At 35.5% G+C, this 24818-nt stretch overlaps 1 protein-coding gene across 2 annotated transcripts; it reads left to right on the top strand.

The window, feature by feature from the left end:
* The first annotated feature begins 11 nt into the window (after positions 1-11).
* TSPAN19 (tetraspanin 19) lies at positions 12-23972 on the top strand. 2 transcript variants are annotated; one of them, XM_023203817.1, is made up of 9 exons: positions 12-85; positions 7179-7271; positions 7359-7431; positions 9451-9575; positions 14015-14089; positions 17946-18056; positions 20367-20510; positions 21971-22054; positions 23733-23972. In XM_023203817.1, the coding sequence occupies exons 2-9, from the start codon at positions 7206-7208 to the stop codon at positions 23799-23801; spliced, it is 747 nt and encodes a 248-aa protein (XP_023059585.1). In that variant the 5' UTR covers positions 12-85; positions 7179-7205; the 3' UTR covers positions 23802-23972. The 2 variants fall into 2 exon arrangements, with proteins under 2 accessions (XP_023059585.1, XP_023059644.1); XM_023203876.1 differs by lacking the exon at positions 12-85 and having other exon boundaries at positions 7171-7271.
* The last annotated feature ends 846 nt before the right edge of the window (positions 23973-24818 follow it).

The raw sequence follows: 24818 nt of genomic DNA, 5'->3' as shown, positions 1-24818 counted from the left end.
TCCAGAAGGACAAACAACCTGGATTCTAAATTGAAACGAACGCAGCATTTCAGGGATTGGATGAAGAGCTTACGTTTTTTTGCAGGTAGATTTTAATATTTAAATACTTTCGGAAAATATTTAATAAAATGAAATTTTGTAATAATTACCCAAGTAGATGTAGCCTCACTTTTAAATTGTTTAAATTGTTTCTGAGCTACATATATTTATATTTCAATCTGGTGATTCATTCCACAAAACCTTAATCCTGAACAGTGATTTGTGCGACCTAGAAGTATGGAAGAGAAGTCAATAAGTTGTTTGCCTTCCATGACAACAGTTTTTTAAAAAAGAAAAAAAAGAAAAGAAAAAAGAAAAACAATCAATCAATGCCCATCAAAAACCTCTTAACTGAAGGGATGTGGGTGAAAATTTTGAAAAATTATTTTCTGAAGTTATTTTAATGTGAAACTATTGGCAGACAGTATTTCAATATAAAACCTTAATTTCTAAGTTTATGTCATGCTATTTAATGTGGAGCAAATATATAGGGTACAAAATAATATTTTAATTAATAACATATTCTTGCCTTTAATTTTCTTTTAAAGTTTGCAAACAAGGCATTAAATTCTAAAAGGAAGTAGCCATAATTGTAAAAGGTATCTGCTATAAAATAAGCTAAAAGCAAATATTTCATTGAGCCTCTGGAAAAAAAAAATAGACTACATTTCCTGGTAACAATAAACTTGAATTGCATCAACATTAGAACTAATAATATAAAGTGAGAAGTTAATAGACCTTCATATTAAATGCACACATGTTAGTGTCCTTTTCAGGAAAGATAATTTAAACTACACTTGGTTTCAGGTCTAATTAAATCCAGAGCATTTTCATTATTGAAGTCTATGCTCAAATGGAATTTTTTTTTTAAGTTTAGTTTTATTGCCAATTTATAGACTATTGAAGTTATCTATGTTTTGTTGTCTTTTTTTTAGAGACAGGGTCTCCCTCTGTTGCCCAGACTGGAGTGCAGTGGTACAATTATAGCTCACTGTAGCCTCCAACTCCTGGATTCAAGTGATCCTCCCACTTTGACCTTCCAAAGCACTGGGATTATAGGTATGAGCTACTGTGTTGGAACCTCAAACTCTTCATTTAAAATAGACTTTCATATTGTGTTGAAGTTCACATGTAAGAATCTTAAGATTAGTTTTATTTTTGATTACGGAAGTATTCATACTTCTAAAAAATATAAATCCTTTAATAATCAATTTCAAAATTAATTTTGAATAACTAGTTTTCATAATCAAATAATTTTGGAAATAGTGCCTTAGTTCCTTTCCTTCTCAAAACTTACTTTGTCAAATATTGACAGCAAAAAAGAAAAACACTAAGTTTTTCTGAAGATAAATTAATTCATAGTGATAGATCTCCTATATTGCCATGCAATTTTTTACTTTGGAAGAAAGGACAACTTTATCAACTAGTCATAATTTCACTAGAATATTACTAATCAAAAATAAAAGGCAGCAATTATCTAAAACATTTGTAGATTATAAGTAAATTTAACTTGACACTATTGTTTATCAACCGTGTAGCATTTAGCAGAAGTCCATTTAAATTGCATTATTCCTAGAAATGGTAACTTCACATTGAGTATGTTAGTTTGCCTATGACCCTTTAACCTGAGTAGACTTTTGTTTCTTTTGAACCTGTTAACTTCATTTCATTTAAATTTAAAAAAAAAAAATTGTAGGTGTGGTTGATTTATAGCATATTGGCTTAACAATGCATATTTCCTTTAGAGAGTACATAATAAATATTCGTTGAGAGAATGAAAGAATAAGAGATAATGTTTGCTCTTTGTTATCTCACAAGGCTAATAATTCCTTTGAAAATACTGAGTAATGAAATCATTTTAGTTTAATAGCAATTTTCAACAACTGCTTTATTCTTCATATGGCAGTGATATAGTTTAAATATCCCAGAATATCATTGTTGTGTTCAAAATAGCTGCATAGCCTGTATTTCTTTGTTTTATCTTCTTGAGGCATGGTGATTATTGAGTAAAAGTACTTTACTATTTAGCTCATAGTACCACATATTGTATTCTTACACCTCTCATTATCTTATTCCACTTAAAGTGTGTCTCAAGCCTTCGGATTCTAACTCTCTTTGTGCTGCCTCCCAGCTGGTGTCGTGACCACCACTTTACAGAAAAGTGAGAATTTGGCCGGGCGCGGTGGCTCAAGCCTGTAATCCCAGCACTTTGGGAGGCCGAGACGGGTGGATCACGAGGTCAGGAGATGGAGACCATCCTGGCTAACACGGTGAAACCCCGTCTCTACTAAAAAAAAATACAAAAAACTAGCCGGGCGAGGTGGCGGCGCCTGTAGTCCCAGCTACTCTGGAGGCTGAGGTAGGAGAATGGCGTGAACCTGGGAGGCGGAGCTTGCAGTGAGCTGAGATCTGGCCACTGCACTCCAGCCTGGGTGACAGAGCGAGACTCTGTCTCAAAAAAAAAAAAAGTGAGAATTTATCACTTTTCCACAGTTTCCATCCCATTGCCCATCCTCACATGCATGACTCTTGTATAATCTTAGTATTTCTATACTGAAATATGGTATAACGAGATTCTAACCATATGATATAATGAGATAACTAACATCTAGCCAGGCACTGGGCTAAGTGATTTACAAACATAATCTCATCTAATTTTCTTTCTGTCTCTCTCTTTCTTTCTTTCTTCTTCTTCTTCTTGTTTTTTTTTTTTTTTTGACGGAGTCTCGGGCTGGAGTGCAGTGGCATGATCTCGGCTCACTGCAAGCTCCAGCCCCTGGGTTCAAACCATTCTCCTGCCTCAGCCTCCCGAGTAGCTGGGACTACAGGCGCCCGCTACCACGCCCGGCTAATTTTTGTACTTTTAGTAGAGACTGGGTTTCACCCTGTTGGCCAGAATGGTCTCGATTACCTCGTTACCCTCCCGCCTCGGCCTCCCAAAGTGCTGGGATTACAGGCGCCAGCCACCACACCCGGCAATCTCCTCTGATTTTCACAACATTACTTTGAGGCGTGTACAATTGTAATCTGCATTTACAGATGATGACACTGGGGCTTGGGAAAGTTACTGAGAAGGTGGTTTATATCTATGGATTTAAATCTCATCTCTGCCATTTATTGACTGAGCGATCTTTACCAAGTAATTTTGCATTCCTGATTCTTTCTCTCCTCGTTGGTGATATTGGGGATAATAGCATTTGCAAAATATCGATGATAAAGGGAATCAATTTAAATGAAACATTGTAGAATATGAGATAATGTTCAGGGTTTAATTACATAGTGTCTACAGACTTAAATTCCATCTTTGATTCTTTGGTTATCCCAGTGCTGGCGATTCTACTTCCTACTACATCTCTCATATTGTGATACTATTTCCATTTCCACAGCCATTTTGCAGTTTAGACCACATTTTTCTCTTGTGAATTAGTGCATTAACTTTATAAATTATCCCCCTATCTTAAGTGTCTTTTCTAATTCGGATTCCACATTGAGGCCAGAATTATGGCTCTCTATTACCTTCAGGAAAAAAAAAAAAAAAAATCTTTAGTAAAGCGTACAAGATTTGTCACAATCTCTCCTGAGTCTACTTCTTTAGCTTTATCTCTCATCTCTTGCCACTCTGATCCATGCCTCCTTACACCTCATTGTAAAGCTTGTGAACATAGTGTCCCCCCGTCTTGAATATTTCCTGATTCTCTCCCTTTTTTGTCTAAGACCTTAATCCTTCTTAAAGAGTCATCTCAAAATCATCTTCTCTATGAAACTCTCCTATTTCCTTATTTCCTGTCCCCACCTCAACACATAATTCAGAGTCAGCCACAGGTTTTAATATTTGACTCTTTGACCTTCTCTTACTTGTTCATTTGGGTGTTCCCATCTCTTGGAACTTAGAATATAAAAACAATGACAAGAAGTAATTAGAGTTTATTAAACTAGTAAAAAATAACACTTATAAATAGATTGATTATTGTAAGTTGTCCATTCCTATAGCATCTCTGCTGTTGAACTTTCAACATCAATTCACTAGTCAGGAACTGAACAAAATAAATGCCACACCTGGACCTTATTTAATTAAGTTAGAAACAAATTCTTTGTTTATAGCAAAAGAAAATATAGACCTTTCACACTACAAATATTTAAATAAGAACTACACTTAACTTATTGTGTACCTTTGTGTTGGCACATCATTATTCTCATTGACGTTGTTTCCAGTATGTGGAGCTTATGGCTGAAAAAGCCAACACATGACCATCTCATTTTACCATTCTTTGTAAACATAGTCATAGGCTTCTTTGAATCGTTGCTTGGATGCACAGTTTGTTGTGTTTTAACTTGGTAAACCTTGAACCACAGTTTTGAAATTACCATATACATCTTCCTTACCACGTTGCCTACCTTTGAGCTTACTAAGTTCTCACCCATTTTGACTTCTATAAAAGTCGGCTTTAAAAATTCCAAATTCTTAATTGTATCATTTCATTCTCTACCATCAAACCTCTGCCCATTTCCATCTATAGACAATGTCTCTTCTCTTTCATTCACACCCATGACGTTGGTTCTCTATGAATGACTTTCAAGTCTGTACAGCCTATGCTACCCATTTATCTGTACTCCATTCACAGTGCTTATGAGACATAACTGATAGATATCCTTTACGACTTCAAATTCCATCATGAAATATTGAATTTATGAATTTTTCTTCTAAACCATTTTCCCCAATTTTTAAATTTCCAGTGATTACCATTATTCTTTTATTTTCCCATCCTACAGGAATCTTCCTGATTGTCTTTGATTCTTTTCCACAGTAAAGCATAGTAAAGTTTAATCCAAGCTCTCTTTTTTTCTAATTATGTTTTGTAATTTGCCTTTTCTGTCCGGTGGGCATTTTGTTTGGCCCTCACCACCCTATCTATTTTCTTTTCTTTATCCTGGATACATAGTTGCCTTCAACTGAAGTTGAGTATTGCTGTGGGACCAAGTCTGTGCTGGTGGAATATAAACAGAAGAGAAATGTATAACTTCAACCTCACTTGCTTAAAAGATGCCTGCCTGAGTTTACTTATCCCCATTCCCTTCTGTGAGCTATAAAAGATGGCACCTGGAGCCAATTTGGAAGCCACATGTTGAATAGGCCAGAGTTAGCTCCAAGTTTCCAACATGATTTCCTAGAAGTGAACCAATCACCTGCTTTGAACTAAGAGATAAATAAAAGTTTATTTCTGTATTTGGGTCCTTTGATAAAGCATTGCAGCTTGACCCTGCCTCACATACTAACTATTACCACATCAACACTCAAGTCCATGCCTTCAACATTTCACATCAGAGTTACTACAGAGCTTTCTGGTTCATTAATCTCCATTCTCTTTCTTGTTAGACAGGGGCCAAGACCTTGTGCCTATCTTCTTGTTCAGGCTGTGAGGGAGCTTTCCACATGTGGCAGTAAATAGAATTAGAACCAAAAATGTAGATTTATAGCATCTTTGAAATAAACTGAAATAAAAATCAGGCAGTCTTTCCGACTGAGTGTACCATCAAAACATGCCAGGCATTAGAGGAATGAAGGAATAAGACAATAGAATGCAAAGTAGAAAAACCAAATGACAGCAACAGAATTCAAAGCATAGGTAGAAGATATAACCTGTAGTGTCTCCTTAAACAGAGAAGAAGAACACTGGGAGATTTTAGGAGGAAGATGGTTTTTTTTGTTTTTCTTTTTTTTTGAGATGGAGTCTCACTCTGTCGCCCAGGCTGGAGCACAGTGGCCAGATCTCAGCTCACTGCAAGCTCCGCCTCTTGGGTTTACGCCATTCTGCCTCAGCCTCCGGAACAGCTGGGACTACAGGCGCCCGCCACCTCGGCCGGCTAGATTTTTGTATTTTTTAGTAGAGACGGGGTTTCACCGTGTTAGCCAGGATGGTCTTGATCTCCTGACCTCGTGATCCGCCCTTCTCGGCCTCCCAAAGTGCTGGGATTACAGGCTTGAGCCACTGCACCCGGCCAATGGTTTATGATAAAGTAGGGAAGGCAGTACATAGACTAATGTAGACATCTCTTATTTTTCCACTTTTCAAAGCATCCTTCAGTTCAACAAACAAACTGGTTTCTGCCTAATTAGGGACAGACAAATAGCTTTAAAATAATCTTATTAAATCTGCTTCTATCATGTCAATCATGCACTATATATATTAAAACATTGTAAACTACAGTATGTTTAAAAGTATAGTGCTAGTTAGAATTAAAACAATGAGAAGAGAAAAGAGAAAATCTGGGAACATACTCAAGATTAGATTTGAAACTTTCATCTCTATTAAACAGCACCAAAAACCAATGGAGTAAGTATTGATTTTTCCATGAAAGTTTTAGGAAAATTGGCTATCTGGAAAATAAGTTTTGATGAAAACTACTTTAGTTTTTTTAATATACTGCATACCAAATTAAATTATATATTAAATAATTTAATTCATGTATCCATTCATGCATTCGACAAATATATATCAATTACCTACTGTGTGCTAAACCTGGAGGTTATATTGGTATACAAGACATACTCTCGCCACCTAAATATCCCTGACTGTCTGTGGGGAAGAAGACAGGTCAATGAGAAAGTTGAAAGGCAACAAATTGGGTTAAGAGAAAAATCCCCAAACCAACACCTCAGTGAGGAGCTAATATTAATCTGAGAAGGGGCATGCAGAAGTGAGGAAAACTTTCTAGGCAGGGGAACAAGGTATATTAAGACTGGAAAATTTCCTGGCCATCTAATGGTTAGGATTAAAATAAACACTTAAAAATACAATAAGACTGAAAACAAAATATCTTATGCTTTCTGAAATTGCAAGAAGTTCAGAAAGGCTGCTTGACTTGTTATACAACTATCTTCTTAGTCTTGATTGCCTAGTAAAAGCATTGCAGATATATATTTATTATTTTAAGGACAGATACTCTCTAGTAAAAAAAAAAATGCAGACAAGGTACAGTTTCAAGATACCTTCAATATGTCCTTTCATTTAGAGATGGGAGTATGTTATACTGATAACTGATTTGAGAAGAAAAATGTGCAAATAAAGAACATAAGTAGGGCGAAATATTTAAAGTTATTGTGTAGAATGTTTATAAAAAAGTTATGGTTGTCTTTTCAGAATCATCCATATCTTGGAAGAAAAATAATGTTAAGAAATAACAAAACAATAATTATTAAGTACTTTCTTAATCTCATTAATGGAGCTTTCATGGTAAGAATCTTCATAATTATATAGTAAAGAAAATATAATCTATTATTAGGCAATTACGAAAAATAAGCATTGACTTTCTTTTTTTAGGTTCTTGGACTTATATTCATGGGATTTGGTGCATGGCTTTTATTAGATAGAAATAATTTTTTAACAGCTTTTGGTATGTATCTATTTTTGTTTATCTCTCAGTGAAACAGACATTCCATTTTAAACAGTTGTATAACAATTTATTCAGCAGGTGGCAGTATTTCTCTGGAATTTATCAAGTGTTGTCTAGCATTCCCTCTGAAAGTCTTCATCAGTTGCAGAGATTTGTTAAAGGATACAAAATTACAGCTAGATAGAAGAAAAAAGTTCTAGTGTTCTATACTACTGTAGGATGACTGTAGTTAACAATAATGTATTACATAGTCACAAATAGCTAGAAGAATATTGATTATTCCCAACACACAAAAATGATACATATTTGAGATGAATGGATATGCTAATTACTCTGATCTGATCACTATAAATATTGTGAGAATTCAAAGCATAGGTAGAAGATATAACCTGTAGTGACTCCTTAAACTGAGAAGAACAACACTGGGAGATTTTAGGAGGAAAAAGGTTTACGATAAAGTAGGGAAGGCATAGACTAATGTAGACATCTGTATAAAAACAACACCTATGAATATGTACAATTATTAGTTGTCACTTTAAAAAGAAAAATTTAAAATGCAATTTTAAACATGTAACTTTCCTATTAAAAGCTTTAATCTGACTCCCCATCACCACTATTTACTCATATAGCAAATATTACTAAGCATCTTCTCTGTGTCAGTCATTGCCCTAAACGCTTAGGATATGGTAGTGAGCAAACAAAATAAAGCTCCTATTCTCATGGAGCTTTATTTCAGTGAAGAAGACTGAAAAACAAAGTGCCTATAATTTCACCCCTGAAAACATTTTTAGTCTCATCTGACTCAAACTGTAAGTGGAAACAAAGCTGAGTTTCTTACCCACCCTGTGCTGCTGGATGTCTCAGAAATGCTCCACCGTTCCAACCTGGATATTTCCAGTGACCAATAAAGCCTATGCTCAGATGTTACCTTTTCCAGCAGCCTTGCCCAAACCGTCTAACCTTCTCCCCCAGCTGGTTTAGGTGCTTCTGTTCCCAGTAGTACGTCGGCAAACGTTTAACAACCAGTTCTGGAATGGAGAATACTGATTTATGACATCTGCCCATTTCCACGGTTTAAATAGGTAGAAGATATAACCTGTAGTGACTCCTTAAACTGAGAAGAACACTGGGAGATTTTAGGAGGAAGATGGTTTCTCTTTTCTCTTCTCATTGTTTTAATTCTAACTAGCACTGTACTTTTAAATACACTGTAGTTTACAATGTTTTAATGTATATAGCACATGATTGACATGATAAAAGCAGTTCCTCAATGGCCAGTTTGAAGGTGTCAAAGTGAATTCACTTGGTTTGCAGATTTCCTGAAAATATCACAATTGGCTTTTATGAACCAATACAAGCTCACTCCAGCACACCACTGCCTACACTGTTCTCCCATAACACCTCCCACATATTTAATTCATTTATCCATCCTTCTTTTTTAAAACAATCATTTGTTGAGCATTTACTGTTCTGCTGTTTGTGCCACAGCACCAAGCATTCAACAGGCAGCCTGTTGACTGGATAAATATATATAATATCTAGCACTGAGGACTCACAGTCTAGATGGGGAAAACTAAAATACAGTTTGAAAGGGATCATATTAGCAATAAATTCAGGGTGTATACATCTAACTCACACATACTAGGTTCTAAAGATTTTTGATGAATGAATGAATACATGAATGTTTGAATATACATTAGACATAGATGAAATCTTAGAAAAAAAAATTTCTTCTATCATAGAAGACAGGGAGGATAAGGGTAAAGATATCTGAAATTTAAGAAATTCTCTTCATGTCAGAACAGGAAGAAAGGTTGTTTCTAAAAGTAAGAGCTGGTACATGAGGTCAAAAATTGAGAGACAGAGAAAGAGAGACAGAGGGATAGAGAGAATCCTGGTGGTTTGGCAACAGCTGCTCAGAAAAACTTTTGGTTGCTGTAATTGTTGTTAAATAGAAAATAAAATACCACTTCATATAAAAATACCACTTCATAATAAGTAATTTTGTTCTTTTCACAGATGAAAATAATCACTTCATAGTATCTATTTCTCAAATTTTGATTGGAATGGGGTCTTCTACAGTTCTTTTTTGTCTATTGGGTTATATAGGAATTCACAACGAAATCAGATGGCTCCTAATTGTGGTACGTATTTTACGTCAATAGCTTGAATTTTTATCTTAGATTTTTAAGTATCTAAGTTACACAAATGAATAGTGATTTATATTACCATGGCACTGCAGTAGAGTATGTCCTTAGAGCAATTCAAATGAAGCACACCCTCCTCCCTCCAACAAAGTCACTTTTCCAGATAGGACTTTCTCAGTGAGTTTTCTATGAACTGAATCTGTACCTCAACACATTTGGACATTTACTTTTCAACACAGAGTCAATAGGACTCTCTGTCTCCTAGGGTGAACTACAATTCACCAAACTTAAGAATCCAAAGGCTAGAATTAGAATAAAGTGTATTTAAGTCAATGAGCAATGTAGCTTACCAGGGTAAAAGAAGCATGATCTATAGTCAGCACATTTTTCTCTTCGTGGGTGTGGCACGAGGGAAGGTAACTTACGTATGTATGTATTTTTTTATAATTTCAACTTTTATTGTATATTCAGGGTACACATGAAAGTTTATTACATGGGTATATTGCATGATGCTGAGGTTTGGAGTTCGATTGATCCTGTCACCCAGCTAGTGAGTGAGCACAGTAACCAGCAGTTACTTTTTCAACCCTTGCCCCACTCTTTTCCTCCCCTCTTTAATAATAGTGTCTATCATTGCCATGAAAGGTAACTTATAATTGAGATCACAAATTGTTATTTTTAAAAGAGAACTATAATTACTGAAAGAGGCAGACTGTAGCATCTGGCTTGTGCACTATTTCTCTCAAGGCTTGTAATGCGAAAAGACAAATTATATTCCAGAGTACTGACCTGGACATGAGCCAGTTACCATACATGTGGCAGTTATGGATCCCAATTCACATACTCAGATGAAATATAGCCTTTACATTTTTCTCTAAATCAAATTGATTTTAATTTGCAACCAAGCAGATAGGAAGTTCAGCTGCGGTCATTTTGTCCCTTACCAGGAAGAATGCAGAGACACTGAGCTTTTATGGAGCACTGAAAGTCTGGGTGGTCACCCTGGACACTAGTTACCAGTCTATGCCACTTACCACAAACACACTCACTTTCCCAGGTCACAAGGTCCCTTCAGGTGTACCCACTCTGCTCTTTGAAAGGTGTGGGTGGCAAAGGTAGGGCTGCTATTCATCCAGTATTTACCAGTATAGGCATACCAGTGAAACCCTTTTGTGAAATATTGGTAAATAACCAATACCTCAGTTCCATTCCTTCAGTCTTCCTTCCCTGAGACAGTGAGCCTCCCTAGTGACACAGCAATTAGGAGGTACACCTGGCATAGGAATCAGTTGCTGCCTATTAATAGTAATTTCTACTATTATTTGAATATTACCCTGGGACAGGCATTGTACGTATGGACCCTGATTTCCCTCTGGGGTTTTACCACCTTACCAGGGCAGTGCCAGGATTCCAAGGACTATGCTGTTGCTCTGAAAACCCACAGACATCCAGATTCCACCTCAAAATCTTTTTAGTCTAAGAGGAGACTTTACTCTCTCCTCTTATTCTCCTCCAAGGCCAACCCTTTCTTCTCAAATCTTATCTTTCTCTCTTTCCAGGATCCTTAGCATAATTTTCTCACTGAGCTTCAGATTTGGGATATAAAAACCAGGACAGAAATGGCTTGCAAGAAAATCTTGATTTTTTCTTCTTGTCACAAATTTCCATGTAGGCAAAGGAAGTGCAGAGTCTACTACTTATACAATGTTACAATGTAGAGAGTAGAGGATAGGAAAGGAAGGGGGAAAGTAGAGGGAGAAAAACAAACATTTCCTAAGTTTCTGCCTCATATAATTCAAATATTAATGGCATCTGAATGAGAAAGCCTAATAGATATCATCATAAGGATACACATGAACATAGGATCTGACAGATTAGGGCCTGGAACCAAGATACCACCATTCCTTCTAGACATTCCATGGAAGGGTACTGCTAATTTGGCCATTGTGACACTCTCTGAATTTACCAATATTTTTCTGATGAATCTATTTTTCCCTGAACCAAATTAATTCACACAGTCAACTTATGGGCAAATATTATAGGCCTAAAAGCTATTCCATGTCTTGGGCGCGGTGGTTCACGCCTGTAATGCCAGCACTTTGGGAGGCCGAGGCGAGCGGATCACAAGGTCAAGAGATCAAGACCATCCTGGCCAACATGGTGAAACCCCGTCCTTCTAAAAATACAAAAAATTAGCCGGGCATGGTGGCAGGCACCTGTAATCCCAGCTACTTGGGAGGCTGAAGCAGGAGAATCGCTTGAACCCGGGAGGTGGAGGTGGCAGTGAGCTGAGATCACAACACTGCACTCCAGCCTGGGCAAAAAGAGCAAAACTCCATCAAAAAAAAAAAAAAAAAAAAAAGCTATTCCATGTCTTAAAGGTGATTTTACATACTCCTACTCTAATCTAAGATGGCTCACACCTGTAATCCCAACAATTTCGGGAGGCCAAGGCAGGCAGATCACCTGAGGTCAGTAGTTGGAGACCAGCCCGGCCACCACAGTGAAACCCCGTCTCTACTAAAAACACAAAAATCAGCCTGGCGTGGTGGTGGGCACTGGTAATCACAGCTACTAGGGAGGCTGAGGCACGAGAATCGCTTGAACCCAGGAGGCGAAGGTTTCAGTGAACAGAGATTGAGGCACTGCACTCCAGCCTGGGCCACAGAGCAGACTCCATCTCAAAAAAAAAAAAAAAGGTTTCATACAATTTTTCCTACTGTTCCCAATCCCTTATTAGTATAAGATTAAGTGAGATATTGCATGTAGAAGTTAAAAATCTGAACATCTAAATAGATGTAAAGAGCACGTTTTTATCTCTGAATTTTTTTTTCTCTGAAACTAGGAAACATAACTTATGCCAAGAAGAAAATTTTGGTCTGATATTTTAAGGTATTAAATATATAAAATATGTGTAATTAAATAATTTTTCTCTGTAAGGGCCAAGTAAAAAGTAAATAAATAATAAAGTAAATCATTAGTACTTATATTTTGCCTAGTAAATATTCAGACCGCTTACTTTTAAAATTATTATGAATTCTAAATCTTGTTTTTCCTTTTTTCTTTTTTTTTTTTTTTTGAGATGAAGTCTCGCTCTGTCGCTAGGCTGGAGTGCAGTAGCACAATCTCGGCTTACTGCAACCTCCACCTTCCAGCTTCAAGCGATTCCCCTGCCTCAGATTCCCAAGTAGCTGGAATTACAGGTGCGAGCCACCATGCCCGCCTAATTTTTGTGTTTTTAGTAGAGACAGGATTTTACCATGTGGGCCAGGCTGGTCTTGAACTCCTGACCTGAAGGAATCTGCCCGCCTTGGCCTCCCAAAGTGCTGGGATTACAGCCGTGAGCCACGGCACCCAGCTGAATTCTAAATCTTATATATTAATATATGCTGTGTAAAAGTTGCCGATACCAGCAGGAAATCACTTTTGTCAGACCCAGACAAAATAGAGCCAGGAAAGTCTAAAGGAGAGGAGGCTCATGCTACGTGTCTGAAATAAATACTGTTTCTAAGGACTTTCTGAAAACTCCCGGCTGGAAACTGACTTCAGTCATCTCCTGCTTTTATAATGTTTATGACTTGATATTCCTTAGGACTGCAGTAATTCCGATAAGATGTTCTTGGAAGAGCACTTGACCAGTCATGGCATTTCTACCAGTGAACTGGCAACAACTCTGGCTTTGAATCTTTAGAACCAATAAACTCTGTTTCTAAGCAGTTTATGTCAATCTCACCCTTTTTGCTACTAAATACTTCCCTCTACCCTCTCCTCACAGAATGAACTGGTAGTTTACCATTTCATGCAATCTGGACTATAAATCTTTATTTCTTATTCTTGAATAAATCAACATATTTAGAGATAATTTTCTTTTGTGCCTTTTTTTAGGTTGACAATAGCTATGAAGAAGACTAAAGTGGCCGTATATTTTTTAAAAAATTAAACAGTCTAGTAAATATAAAAAATTATTTTATTTGGTTTAGATACAAGTATTTTTAGTTTTCAGGAAATAGTCCAAATGTATGTACAGAATTAAGTTTATTATTGCAGTAGCTTTTGTTATACTTTCTGCATGGGTTTAAATAGTACATCAGAAATTTAGTTTCAGCAAAATAATGTGAGGTGAAGATAATTAAATTCACCCTATAATAGTTTTATAACTGAATTAAGATGGCATCATTGACAACTCTATTGGACCAAGGTGCTCATTAATTACTATCACTTCTTTCTCTCTTGCTCTTACCTAAATGTTCATTTGTTTTTTACTTTGCCTTGCTATTCCCTAATTTCATTCATATTTATGAAGGCAGGAAGCCTCAGCAATACCCATATATACTTTATGGTTGCATATTTCCAATGGTGTGTGTTTTCCTATTATTTGAGCATACAAAATATATATTAGTAGCATAGTCATCATCTCTATTTCTCTTTTGTTTTAGTATGCAGTATTGATAACATGGGTCTTTGGTGCTCAGGTTGTACTTTCAGCATTCATCTTCACAAAGAAAGAGGAGGTATGGAAAGTAAATCCTTATCAATACATCCTGTTATTTGAAGTTTAAAGGAAATTGGATACCTTAGAGTATTGAGACTATTGATCCTATATTAAAAGCCAAAGGTAAATTTATTTAGGGGAAAATAATATTCAATGAAAGTACTAGAGTATAGGAATGGGCCAGGAGTCAGATAGAAAAGGGTAGATAGGGGAACTTGCCTTTAACTCCATTTACATATGATTAGAAAGTAGCTTTAAATATCAAACAGTATTGAGGAAGAGGAGGTGGTACTGAGATTTAGAAGTTCAAATTTTTACCATCTCCTCCTAGCAACTCTGGCTACCACTACTGACCCAATCACGGTATTATATTTTTGCAAAGAAACAAATGTAGACTCTAACTAAGTTGAAATTTAGCAATTTCACTTAAGCAAGACATACTGAATAATTCCTGTATTTTCCGCATGTAGAGTGATGAGTGATTAAATTAATTAGAGCAAGATTTAGGTTTATCAAATTTAGTTCAAAACAGCATACAATAAGCCTGGAAAAACTTTTGGTCAGCAAAACTTACCTGTTACAACCTACAGTTACTTTTCATCCTTTAAGACATTTCAGTATTTCAGTTCAGTCAAGGTCTATCTTGTATCATGGGAGATTAATTGTCCTATAGTAAGATGAATATGTACTTGAAGTCATACAGATATGAATATGATTAGGGATCAACAACCTGCTTTACAGCTCTGAGCCTAGGTCCTTATCTGTAAAATATAATTAATACCTACCTACCTTACAGAGTTGTCATTAACTGACAGTGTGTCAAGTTTCAGTTGTAGAGTAGCTACTCAAGAGTTCTCTTCCCTCACCTTACTTAATCTTGAAGGATCTCTTGATTAATTTATATGGTTCCTAGATTTTCTTTATATCTATCTATACTCCTCTGTAATGGCCAAAGTTCAAAAAAATATCTTTCCTGTATGACACCTCCAACTTCATTCTTTACTGGACAGCTCTTCATCCGGTGCCTACTGTTAATGGCCTGGCATTTAGACCTAAAATTACTTTTCTCCACATCTAAAATGTGTGTGTGTGTGTGTGTGTGTGTGTGTGTGTGTGTGTATGGGAGTTTTAAAGGTATGTTGGCTGCAGCAGTTAAGTTTTGGAAAGCTGTTTTGCTGGCAAAACACCAAATCCCAATCTATCATCCTCAGATTTTTCAACCTCATGATAGAACATAAATATGACACATAAGAGCTATCAACATGTAAATATAGTTTATCAGTCACCCATATTTGCTTCAATGTTATGCACAGACTCCTGTATCTCTCTATATATTAGAAATAAGAACTGATTAATAATTACCATGTGCCAGAGACTGTGATAAACACTATAGCCATTGTATTATTAATCCTCATAGCAACCCCTAGAGACGCACCGTAAGTCCTACTTTATAGAAGAGAAAACTCAGGCTTTGAGATTAGAAATGCTTGTTAAAGTATTTCATGGCCAAATGACAGAGCCTAGACTCAAATACTCATTAGCTGACCCTAGAGCTAACAACTGTGTTTACATCAATTTGTGTTCTGCATTCAAACTGGATTAAATTCTTAAGAGCCTCTAAATCTTTTATGTCATTTACAGTACCTAACTTAGTGTGGAAGATACACTAGGCCTTTAATAGATGCTTACCAAATTGAGTAAGCATAAAGGAATTTTACTTATACATTAGCCACATAGGTTACATATGAAAGTACTTATCTATGAAGTTGTCATTTATATGCACTCTGGATCTCCCAAATAATGTTTTAGAAACAAAACGAGGCCATAAGTTTCACCCCACACACACTGCCAACAGCACTATATATTTTATTTACTCTAAATAAAAATGAACAGAGTATAAAATAGATTTAAATTCTCCTTTTCATTATTCTAGTCTTCTTAAATGTATTAAAATACAGATATATAAGTAACTAAGTAAGATTTTAGTTTACATGCCTTTTATAATTATTGTGATATTCCCACCACTTAGTTTTTACTGTCAAAGACAGCATAATTCAGTAAAAATCATTAGACTAGTACTCAAATGATCATATTTAAAGTCTCAGCTCCTTGTAAACAAAAGTAAATAATTAAATTCCCTGAGTGTCTGTATTCTCATTCATAAAATGGTAATAATATCTTTTCTTCCTACCTTTTGGTATTATTGAGGACCAAATTAGTAATTTGTTATAAAAATTATATAAATTTATAAATGCTTAAGTTACTACAATAATCATTCTACCTTTGCATTACCTTGACTTTGAAATTGCAAAGTTTTGTTTAGCCCCATCCAAATCTGATCATTTTTGTGTTAGAATTGTAGGAGAGAAAAAGTTATACTTCATCCATCACAAGGTTCTTGGCTGAGATCCCTATAACAAAAGACAAACTAACAAACGAAAAGCATAACAAATTTACTTAACCAAAAAACAAAGACTCAGAGATCCAAGGAAATCTGTTTTTGTGGATAGTCATGTGAAAGTGTGATTGGAGGACAAAAGCATATCATCTAATAGTAATAAACTGGGAGAAATTTAGCAAGGCCTGTCTGTTCAGATGCTTCTTGGCTTCTGCATATAGGCTAGAACCACTCTGGAATTAGGATCTTATGCTATACCTTCAGGGAAAATGGGTCAGAGAATTCCTTTTTTTTTTTTTTTTTTTGAGATGGAGTCTCGCTCTGTCAACCAGGCTGGAGTGCAGTGGTGCATCTCAGCTCACTGCAACCTCTGCCTCCCGGGTTCAAGCGATTCTCCTGCCTCAGTCTCCCAAGTAGCTGGGACTACAGGCATGCACCACCACACCCAACTAGTTTTTGTATTTTTAGTAGAGACGGGGTTTCACCACGTTTGCAAGGATTGTCTCGATCTCTTGACCTCATGATCCGCCTGCCTCGGCCTCCCAAAGTGCTGGGATTACAGGCGTGAGCCACCACGCCCGGCCAGTGAGAATTCTTTTATGACCTGCCTCATGGAAGAAAGGCAGGAGAAGGTCAGAAAGTGACCTTCCTGCTTCTGCAGTTTTCTCAATTTCCTTGAGCTTAAAATACTCAGCATACAAAGGTGCTATATTTTGGAGTGTTGTATTCTGAGGCCTGATAGTATTACAAAAGGATAATATTTAAAACTTAAAAATCATAATTTTTGTGGAAATATGCAGTAGATTTCAGAAGACAATTATTTTATCTGACATCTTAATTAATGAGGGAATCACTATGATATAAAAATTAATTCAAAGGAGAATCCAAAGAGGACATTTACATAGGCCATCACTTAATAGATGCAAAACAGGTGTGGAGAGAGAAGGAATTAAATATACCTTCACCGAGAAAAATATACATTTGTCTGACCAAGTATAATTTGCATAAACACAGTTTTCTACAACTTCTAAAGTTGTAAAATAAATTATAAATCATGAAAAGTACAGTACAGACCCTCACAGAATCAAGGAATGTTGAAGTTTGCCAGAAAAAGCCTAGTGTCCATTGAAAAGACACTCAACAAACTTTTGGCTTATTTAAAAGACTTTTACAGTGTTTTTCCTGAGAGTATGAGAAGAAATTTCCCTTAGATATGCATGAGAATAGCACATTACTTCTTCCTTAATTGTAAAATGAGCCTAATATATTCTTCCTATAGATTATGAATTGAAAAGCCATATGCTTTGATACCCACTGAAATTGTTAAAAAGTTATTTTAAAAAGAAATAAACAGAAAACAGAAAAGTAATATTGAATGTTCTCTTCATGATGGTACTCTTGAGGAACCGTCAATTTCTATGAAGTTTTTATGGATACATTTCTACAAAATTTTCATTTTTAATACAATTTTCTACAGGTTCAGCAACTATGGCATGACAAAATTGATTTTGTCATTTCTGAGTATGGATCTAAAGATAAGCCTGAAGATATAACCAAGTGGAGTATTCTGAATGCTTTACAGAAAACAGTAAGATGAAAATAACTTAAAAATTAGATGTCAGTGTTGATCACTGTGGGACAGAAGAGAGAATAGGTCAGGGCAGGGGATGGGGCAGAAGAATGAGAGTTTGTTGTATTTCTTTCAAACAAACTGGGCAAAAAGGGCATTCTCTCCATTTACAAATCTTGAGTTATATCCGCCTTTTGTAACTCCTGTGTTAATTGATGTGCATTTTAACTTGGTTTCACCTGGAAAAGTGCTGCTGGTCTTTTGCCAAGTGGGGTAGTCTATCCTGCTGCACCTGATGGGAGACAAGTCTAAGCAGTAGTCTCTGCTGGCAGCATGGTGGTTACCATTTGAGTCTGAATACCAGGATGGCTGTGAAGTAGCTTTGTAGTTCTGGACAAGTAACCTTCTTAAACTCATAGTTCCACATTCGTAAAATGAGCATACTAACCCCTACCTCTGGTTGGCAGGAATAAATGCAGTAATATATACGATATATAGAAAGGCTTGGATCCATGGCATAAATGCAACTAATACTTTTTAGCTAATTTTTTAAGATTATTATTTCACAGTGCAGGTTTTTTCCGGACAGGTGCAGTGGAAGGGTAAGAGAAGGGTATTGTCGACCAAATGGTTTACAGAAATAGATCAGCACCTAGAATATAATAAGTGCCCAATTAAAAAAATAGCAAACATTTACATAGTCCCAGACTTGTTTGTAAGTGCTTTGCATATATTAGCTAATTCAATCCTCCCAACCCTATAACGTAGGAACTGTTATCCTCATTTTATAGATGAAAAACTGAGAAATTTAGCAATTTAATGAGAATTGCACATCTAATGAGTGGCAGAACCAAGATTCAAACCCACACAAGCTGACACTAGATTATGTACTCTTTACTGATATATTATATGCCTCACATAAAAAATAGTTATTTTTAGTACATATGATAATGGAAAAAAATTTTAAGATAATTGAAATGTAATTACAAATACTTTTACTCGTCGTCTTCTCTTATGTATATGATCTGTACATGTGTTGTATTTTCAGACTGCATTACAACTTACAGTAGAGGAGTGAACCTTTCTATGGTCAGAAAATGATGAGGAAACAATTCTGTATATCATATCACTACTATTAGTGAAATTCCAGCTGTCAGTTCCTAGCCATTAACATAACTGAGATAATATACGTAGATTTGTTTGTTTAAGCTAACTTTCAGTAACCTAATTCTCAATCACTATTTTAGTTATCAGCATTTACTAGAATTGTGCAAAGATTGTTGGTATATATTGTAAACATAGGCAGTACTAATGTTATCATTTTCCATAAAAGTTTAGAAAACAATTACTTCACCTTTCTCTTATTTCCTTTTTTTTTTTTTTTTTTTTTTTTTTGAGACGGAGTCTCGCTCCGTCGCCCAGGCTGGAGTGCAGTGGCCGGATCTCAGCTCACTGCAAGCTCCGCCTCACGGGTTTACGCCATTCTCCTGCCTCAGCCTCCCCAGTAGCTGGGACTACAGGCGCCCGCCACCTCGCCCAGCTAGTTTTTTGTATTTTTTAGTAGAGACGGGGTTTCACCATGTTAGCCAGGATAGTCTCAATCTCCTGACCTCGTGATCCGCCCGTCTCGGCCTCCCAAAGTGCTGGGATTACAGGCTTGAGCCACCGCGCCCGGCCTTCTCTTATTTCCTAAGTGACAAATATGTAAACTGATTCTTTCATATCCTCCTAACTCTACTTGATAGGATTCCAGAATCAGCACTGTGAATGAGACATTTCTTAAAAGTTGGATCATATTATGACTATTTTTACTATCCTCTTTTGGTTCTTTATGGTAATTTTCACACAATACAAAATTGAAAGTTAACATCTCACATTAATCCTAGAAAAGTAGATATTACCCTGAATCTCTTTTTAGGTATACCAAACATGTATGACTGCATATGCTTTAAATAGAAAGAGAACTGCTATAGTTAGGAGAAGGATATGGTTCAGGTGACTGTTTTATATTATGGCCCTAAGCATCATTTATATGTAAGCATATCAAGTATATCTTCTATCCTGGATAAAACTCAGATGTAATAATTCTATCCAATCACAAGTCACTAATGTGAGCAGAAATCTTTAGCTATGGTTAACAACAATAATAGCGGAAACAAAGTAATGAATTAAATAAACACAAATATACTTATTTATTTAATTCATTACATATTCATGGGGAAAAATCAATGAGTTATCTTCATCACAAAAACTACTTCAATATTAATCTCATATAATTAACTGCATTTTGAACATTTTATGGTAAAATTCATACAAGCTTTTTCCTAGTTACAGTGTTGTGGCCAACATAATTACACAGACTGGATAAAGAATAAGAACAAAGAAAATTCAAGACAGGTGCCATGTTCTTGCACAAAGTCTACTTTAAGAAAATGGTTTTGTGATGAGCCATTGAATGCAACTTACCTTGAGGTAAAGATAAATCTAGTCTTCTCCAAGTGTGTATAGTATTTTGTTTGTTTATTTTGCAAGTCAATTTAGAATTCTGAACAAATTTTGATATAAAAGTAATGTTGTTGATGGTGGCTACATTCCTAATCTACTTCCCTAAGTTGAACATGTAGTTAGGTAAATTGTAGTGTTATTTCCAGTGTATAATACATAAAGTAAATAAACTTCCTGGAAGTATATGATTTATGTATTCTTGGAACTTGGGATATCATCAGTCTTTCTCCCCAGCCTTCCTTGAGAAGTCCTGCAGAAAGAGGAGGCACTTTTGTCAAAGCCTTCGTGCATAAGATTGGAAAAGGAGCTATAACACCAGGAGTGAAAGGATAGGCAAAAACTAAAGGGAGTGGACCCCAGCAATGACGGGTTCAAGTAAGTGTGGCAGAAGCAAGAGTAAAGGGTTCTCTGGAGCAACTGTGATTTACAGGTGTAGGACATTGATAACTAGATGTTTCTATCCCAAGAACTGCTAATACTTTGTAAAGTTTACATATTAAGCTTATTCTAATCTTAAGATATATTGTTTCAATTGCATAATTAATTCATAAATAAATGAAACATTACATTTTTTTTAAAAAGCATCTACTCTTTGGGAAATAACCATCTTAGGTGGTGGTATATATAGTAGTTGCCCCATCTGCAGTTTCACATTCTGAGAGTTCAACCATTGAAAATATTAAGTGGAAAATTCCAGAAATAAACAATCATAAGTTTTAAATTGCACCCTGTTCTGGGTAGTATGATGAAATCTTGTGTCTTCCTGCCCTGTCCCTCCTGGGACATGAGTCATCTCTTTGTCCAGTGTATTCACACTGCGGATGCTACCCATCCTTAGTCACTTAGTAGTCATCTTCATTATCAGAACGACGGTTGAGGTATCACAGTGCCCATGTTCAAGAACCCTTAATTTACTTAATGATGACCCCAAAGTGTAAGAATAGTAATGCTGGCATATTATTATAATTGTTCTATTTTATTATTAGTTATTGTTGTTAATCTCTTGTGCCTAATTTATAAATTAAACTCTATTATATATATGTTTCTATAGAAAAAAATGTAATATATTTAGAGTTTGATACTGTCTGCGGTTTCAGGCCTCCACTGGGGGAATTTCTGGTGGGTAAATTATTGTATTCTGATGAATTACAATAGTCTGCAGAAGAGAAAATCTCTTTCCAAAATGCAATAAAATTCTGATTTTAATTACGTGATAACATCTTAGCACCTTTAAAACTAGCAACTGAGATGTCCTGCTGCCATACAAAGCTTTCTGGGCTAAAATTAGTCCAGTCTCCAGTTAGATATTTACTTACTATTTAGACTTTAGTAAATTACTAATCTCTGTTTACCTTTTATTTTTGTAAAGATTTACATATAAGATCATTTCCATCTCCATGTCAATGTGAATAACTTCTTTTCCTTAGGGTTGTGAAAATAAAATCAGTACATGGTATAATGTTAATGTGTTAACCTTAATTGGAATTAACTTTGGACTTTTAACTTCAGAGGTAAGCTTTTGTTCATATGTTAAAAAATGAAAAATATTAAGTATAAACTATACAGAATAAACTGCAGAGCAATCAGGTGGAGACCTAATCAGATAAGTTCATACAATAGAGCCAGGACTTTGAGGCTCTTTACATCCAAGAGTTGTATAGGTGATCCCTTAATCAGCCAGGTGGGGGAGCCTATTAATAAATGGTCATCCTGGAGGTAGTGATTTTATTACTTTGAGATATCTAGTATCTATTTATATTTTTATCTTTATATATATATATATGCACACACACATACACACATATAGATCTATAGATGTATAGATATCTTTACATGTGTATATATATGTTCATATATTGACAATAAGAGCATCATGTTGGGCAGTCTGCAAGTTGGCAGACTTCTGAAATCTAGGCAGATGTTTGACTTTAGTAAGATCCACTATTCACTCATATATTCATTAATTCAATGTATTTGGAGGGAGGGGGGCATTTACTGTGTGTCATGTACTGTACTAGATGTCGAATATACAATGAGACACAAAATAGACAAATTCCATGACCTAAAGGGGTCAACTGCAGAATTAGGTTTCAGAAACAAGACACTATTCTGCGGTCTTAGTGAAGACTATTAATAATAAGTGCAGCCGGCTGGGCGCGGTGGCTCACGCCTGTAATCCCAGCACTTTGGGAGGCCGAGGTGGGCGGATCACGAGGTCAGGAGATTGAGACCATCCTGGCTAACACGGTGAAACCCCGTCTCTACTAAAAATACAAAAAATTGGCCGGGCATGGTGGCAGGTGCCTGTAGTCCCAGCTACTCGAGAGGCTGAGACAGGAGAATGGTGTGAACCCGGGAGGCGGAGCTTTCAGTGAGCCGAAATCCAGCCACTGCACTCCAGCCTGGGAGACAGCGAGACCCCGTCTCAATAAAAAAAAAAAAAAAAAATAAGTGCAGCCTATGGATTCAAAGAAACTGTAAGAGTAAATAGAGTGTTATTGTAGGGACTATGCCACTAAAACAAATACATAATGCATTTTTTGAAAGATAGGATAAGGATTTTGCATTTGACTTTGCATTGATCTATGAAACCCCCGATCTAAGTTTTCATCTCTTCAATTGGTAACAGTTTTACTCTCAAAATGGTAGTAAACCAAGATATTCTTTTTTTTTTAAGACAGTCTTTATACACATTAATATCATTGTTTTTAAATGTTTATTCTCTATCGCGTTCATGCTGGAATATTTTAAGAAAAAAATGGAGAGGATAATATCCCCACCGCATTTTATCTTCTACCCTTTACAAACCACCTTTCATTGTCTATAACAAAAAGAAGCAGTTTTGTACATTTAATGACATAGTTAGAAAGGTATGGAACAACAACAACAAGAAAATCATCAGCAGTTTGTCAAAGCATCTAGCTCAGTGATAGCTCATGTAATTAAAACCTAAAGGTTTTTCCTTATTCTCCTCTATACATGAACTTGGTAACAGGTGGGTTATTCTTGAAGACTCGTTTTGCAGACTTCCTATTCACAACTGTATGTACCTTATTCTGAAATTTTCTCACCGGTTTTGATCCCTTTTCCCTTTACAATATGCATTTTGGTGACTATATAGTGTTAACTTTATAAATTACTCTTATCCTTGATTAAATTTTGATCCCTTCTTGTTCCCTTTTCTTCCAGGTTTTCCAAGTCTCATTAACAGTTTGTTTCTTCAGACACATCAAGAATATAATCCATGCAGAAACATGACCTTTGGATTTCAATTTGTTCAGAAGAAACAACCAGTTAATTCTTAAAATAATCACATTATATTATTTTATTCCAAAAATGTTTTGAATTTTATTAAATAACAGATCTATTCAAATTATTGATTATATAATACCAAATTACTGATTATAATAAAACATTCATGAAATTATATTAATTTTGTTTTTCAAAATATTAAATTCTACAGTTCAGAAGTTCACCTGAATTTAAAGGTTATAATCGTACATACCAAATTCAAAAGTATCGCCATATGTTTTGAGTTTCTTTTGTGGAGAAAATACCTATATGATGTTCAGAAAATACTAATTAAGTAATCAATCATATCATGTACCTTTTATTTGCAGATCTTAAGAAAACAATACTGATTTTATAGGACATTTAAAAGAAAAATCTTTTATGACACTAACATCTGTACTAAATCATTTATCTGTCTTTCCTGATAATGTTTGCAAGTGGATAATAAACCTAAAATTAGAGACTTGGTTATACTTTTATGGCAATAACACAATATTAAAATAACAGTAGTAAAAATAATCCATTCTAAATACTGAAATCCCATACTCTTTACTAGCTCATTTTTCTTCTCTTTTTCCTGAAATTTTATTCAATGCATGTGTATACAACTCTCTGAAGGATATGAAAATAACCTATCTGTCCTATTTTCCTAGCAATGATCCTGTGAGAAAAATAAATTATTTGAAAAGTAAAAAGTGCTATACAGATGTGAGATACTATTATTGTTGTCCTTAATAGCAAAAGACTGTCTTGACCTTGAGGACATGAAGAAAAGATAGATTAACTGAAGATCCTGCATTGCTCCAACTCCTATAGAAAACTCACTCTCATTTGCAAATTCAATCGTATCTCTTTTCATCCATCTATTTAGAACAGCGAAGGTTTCAGAGACTTGTGGAGTTTTTAATGTCGGCACAAAAGAAAATACAATAACCATTTACCTCAATCTAACCTTCTTTAGGTTCAGATATGTCAAGTAGATAC

This window comes from Piliocolobus tephrosceles, chromosome 10, assembly GCF_002776525.5.
Source record: "Piliocolobus tephrosceles isolate RC106 chromosome 10, ASM277652v3, whole genome shotgun sequence".
Lineage (NCBI taxonomy): Eukaryota > Metazoa > Chordata > Mammalia > Primates > Cercopithecidae > Piliocolobus > Piliocolobus tephrosceles.
Note: the sequence above shows the minus strand (reverse complement) of the source record. Positions and strands in the feature narration are given on the sequence as shown.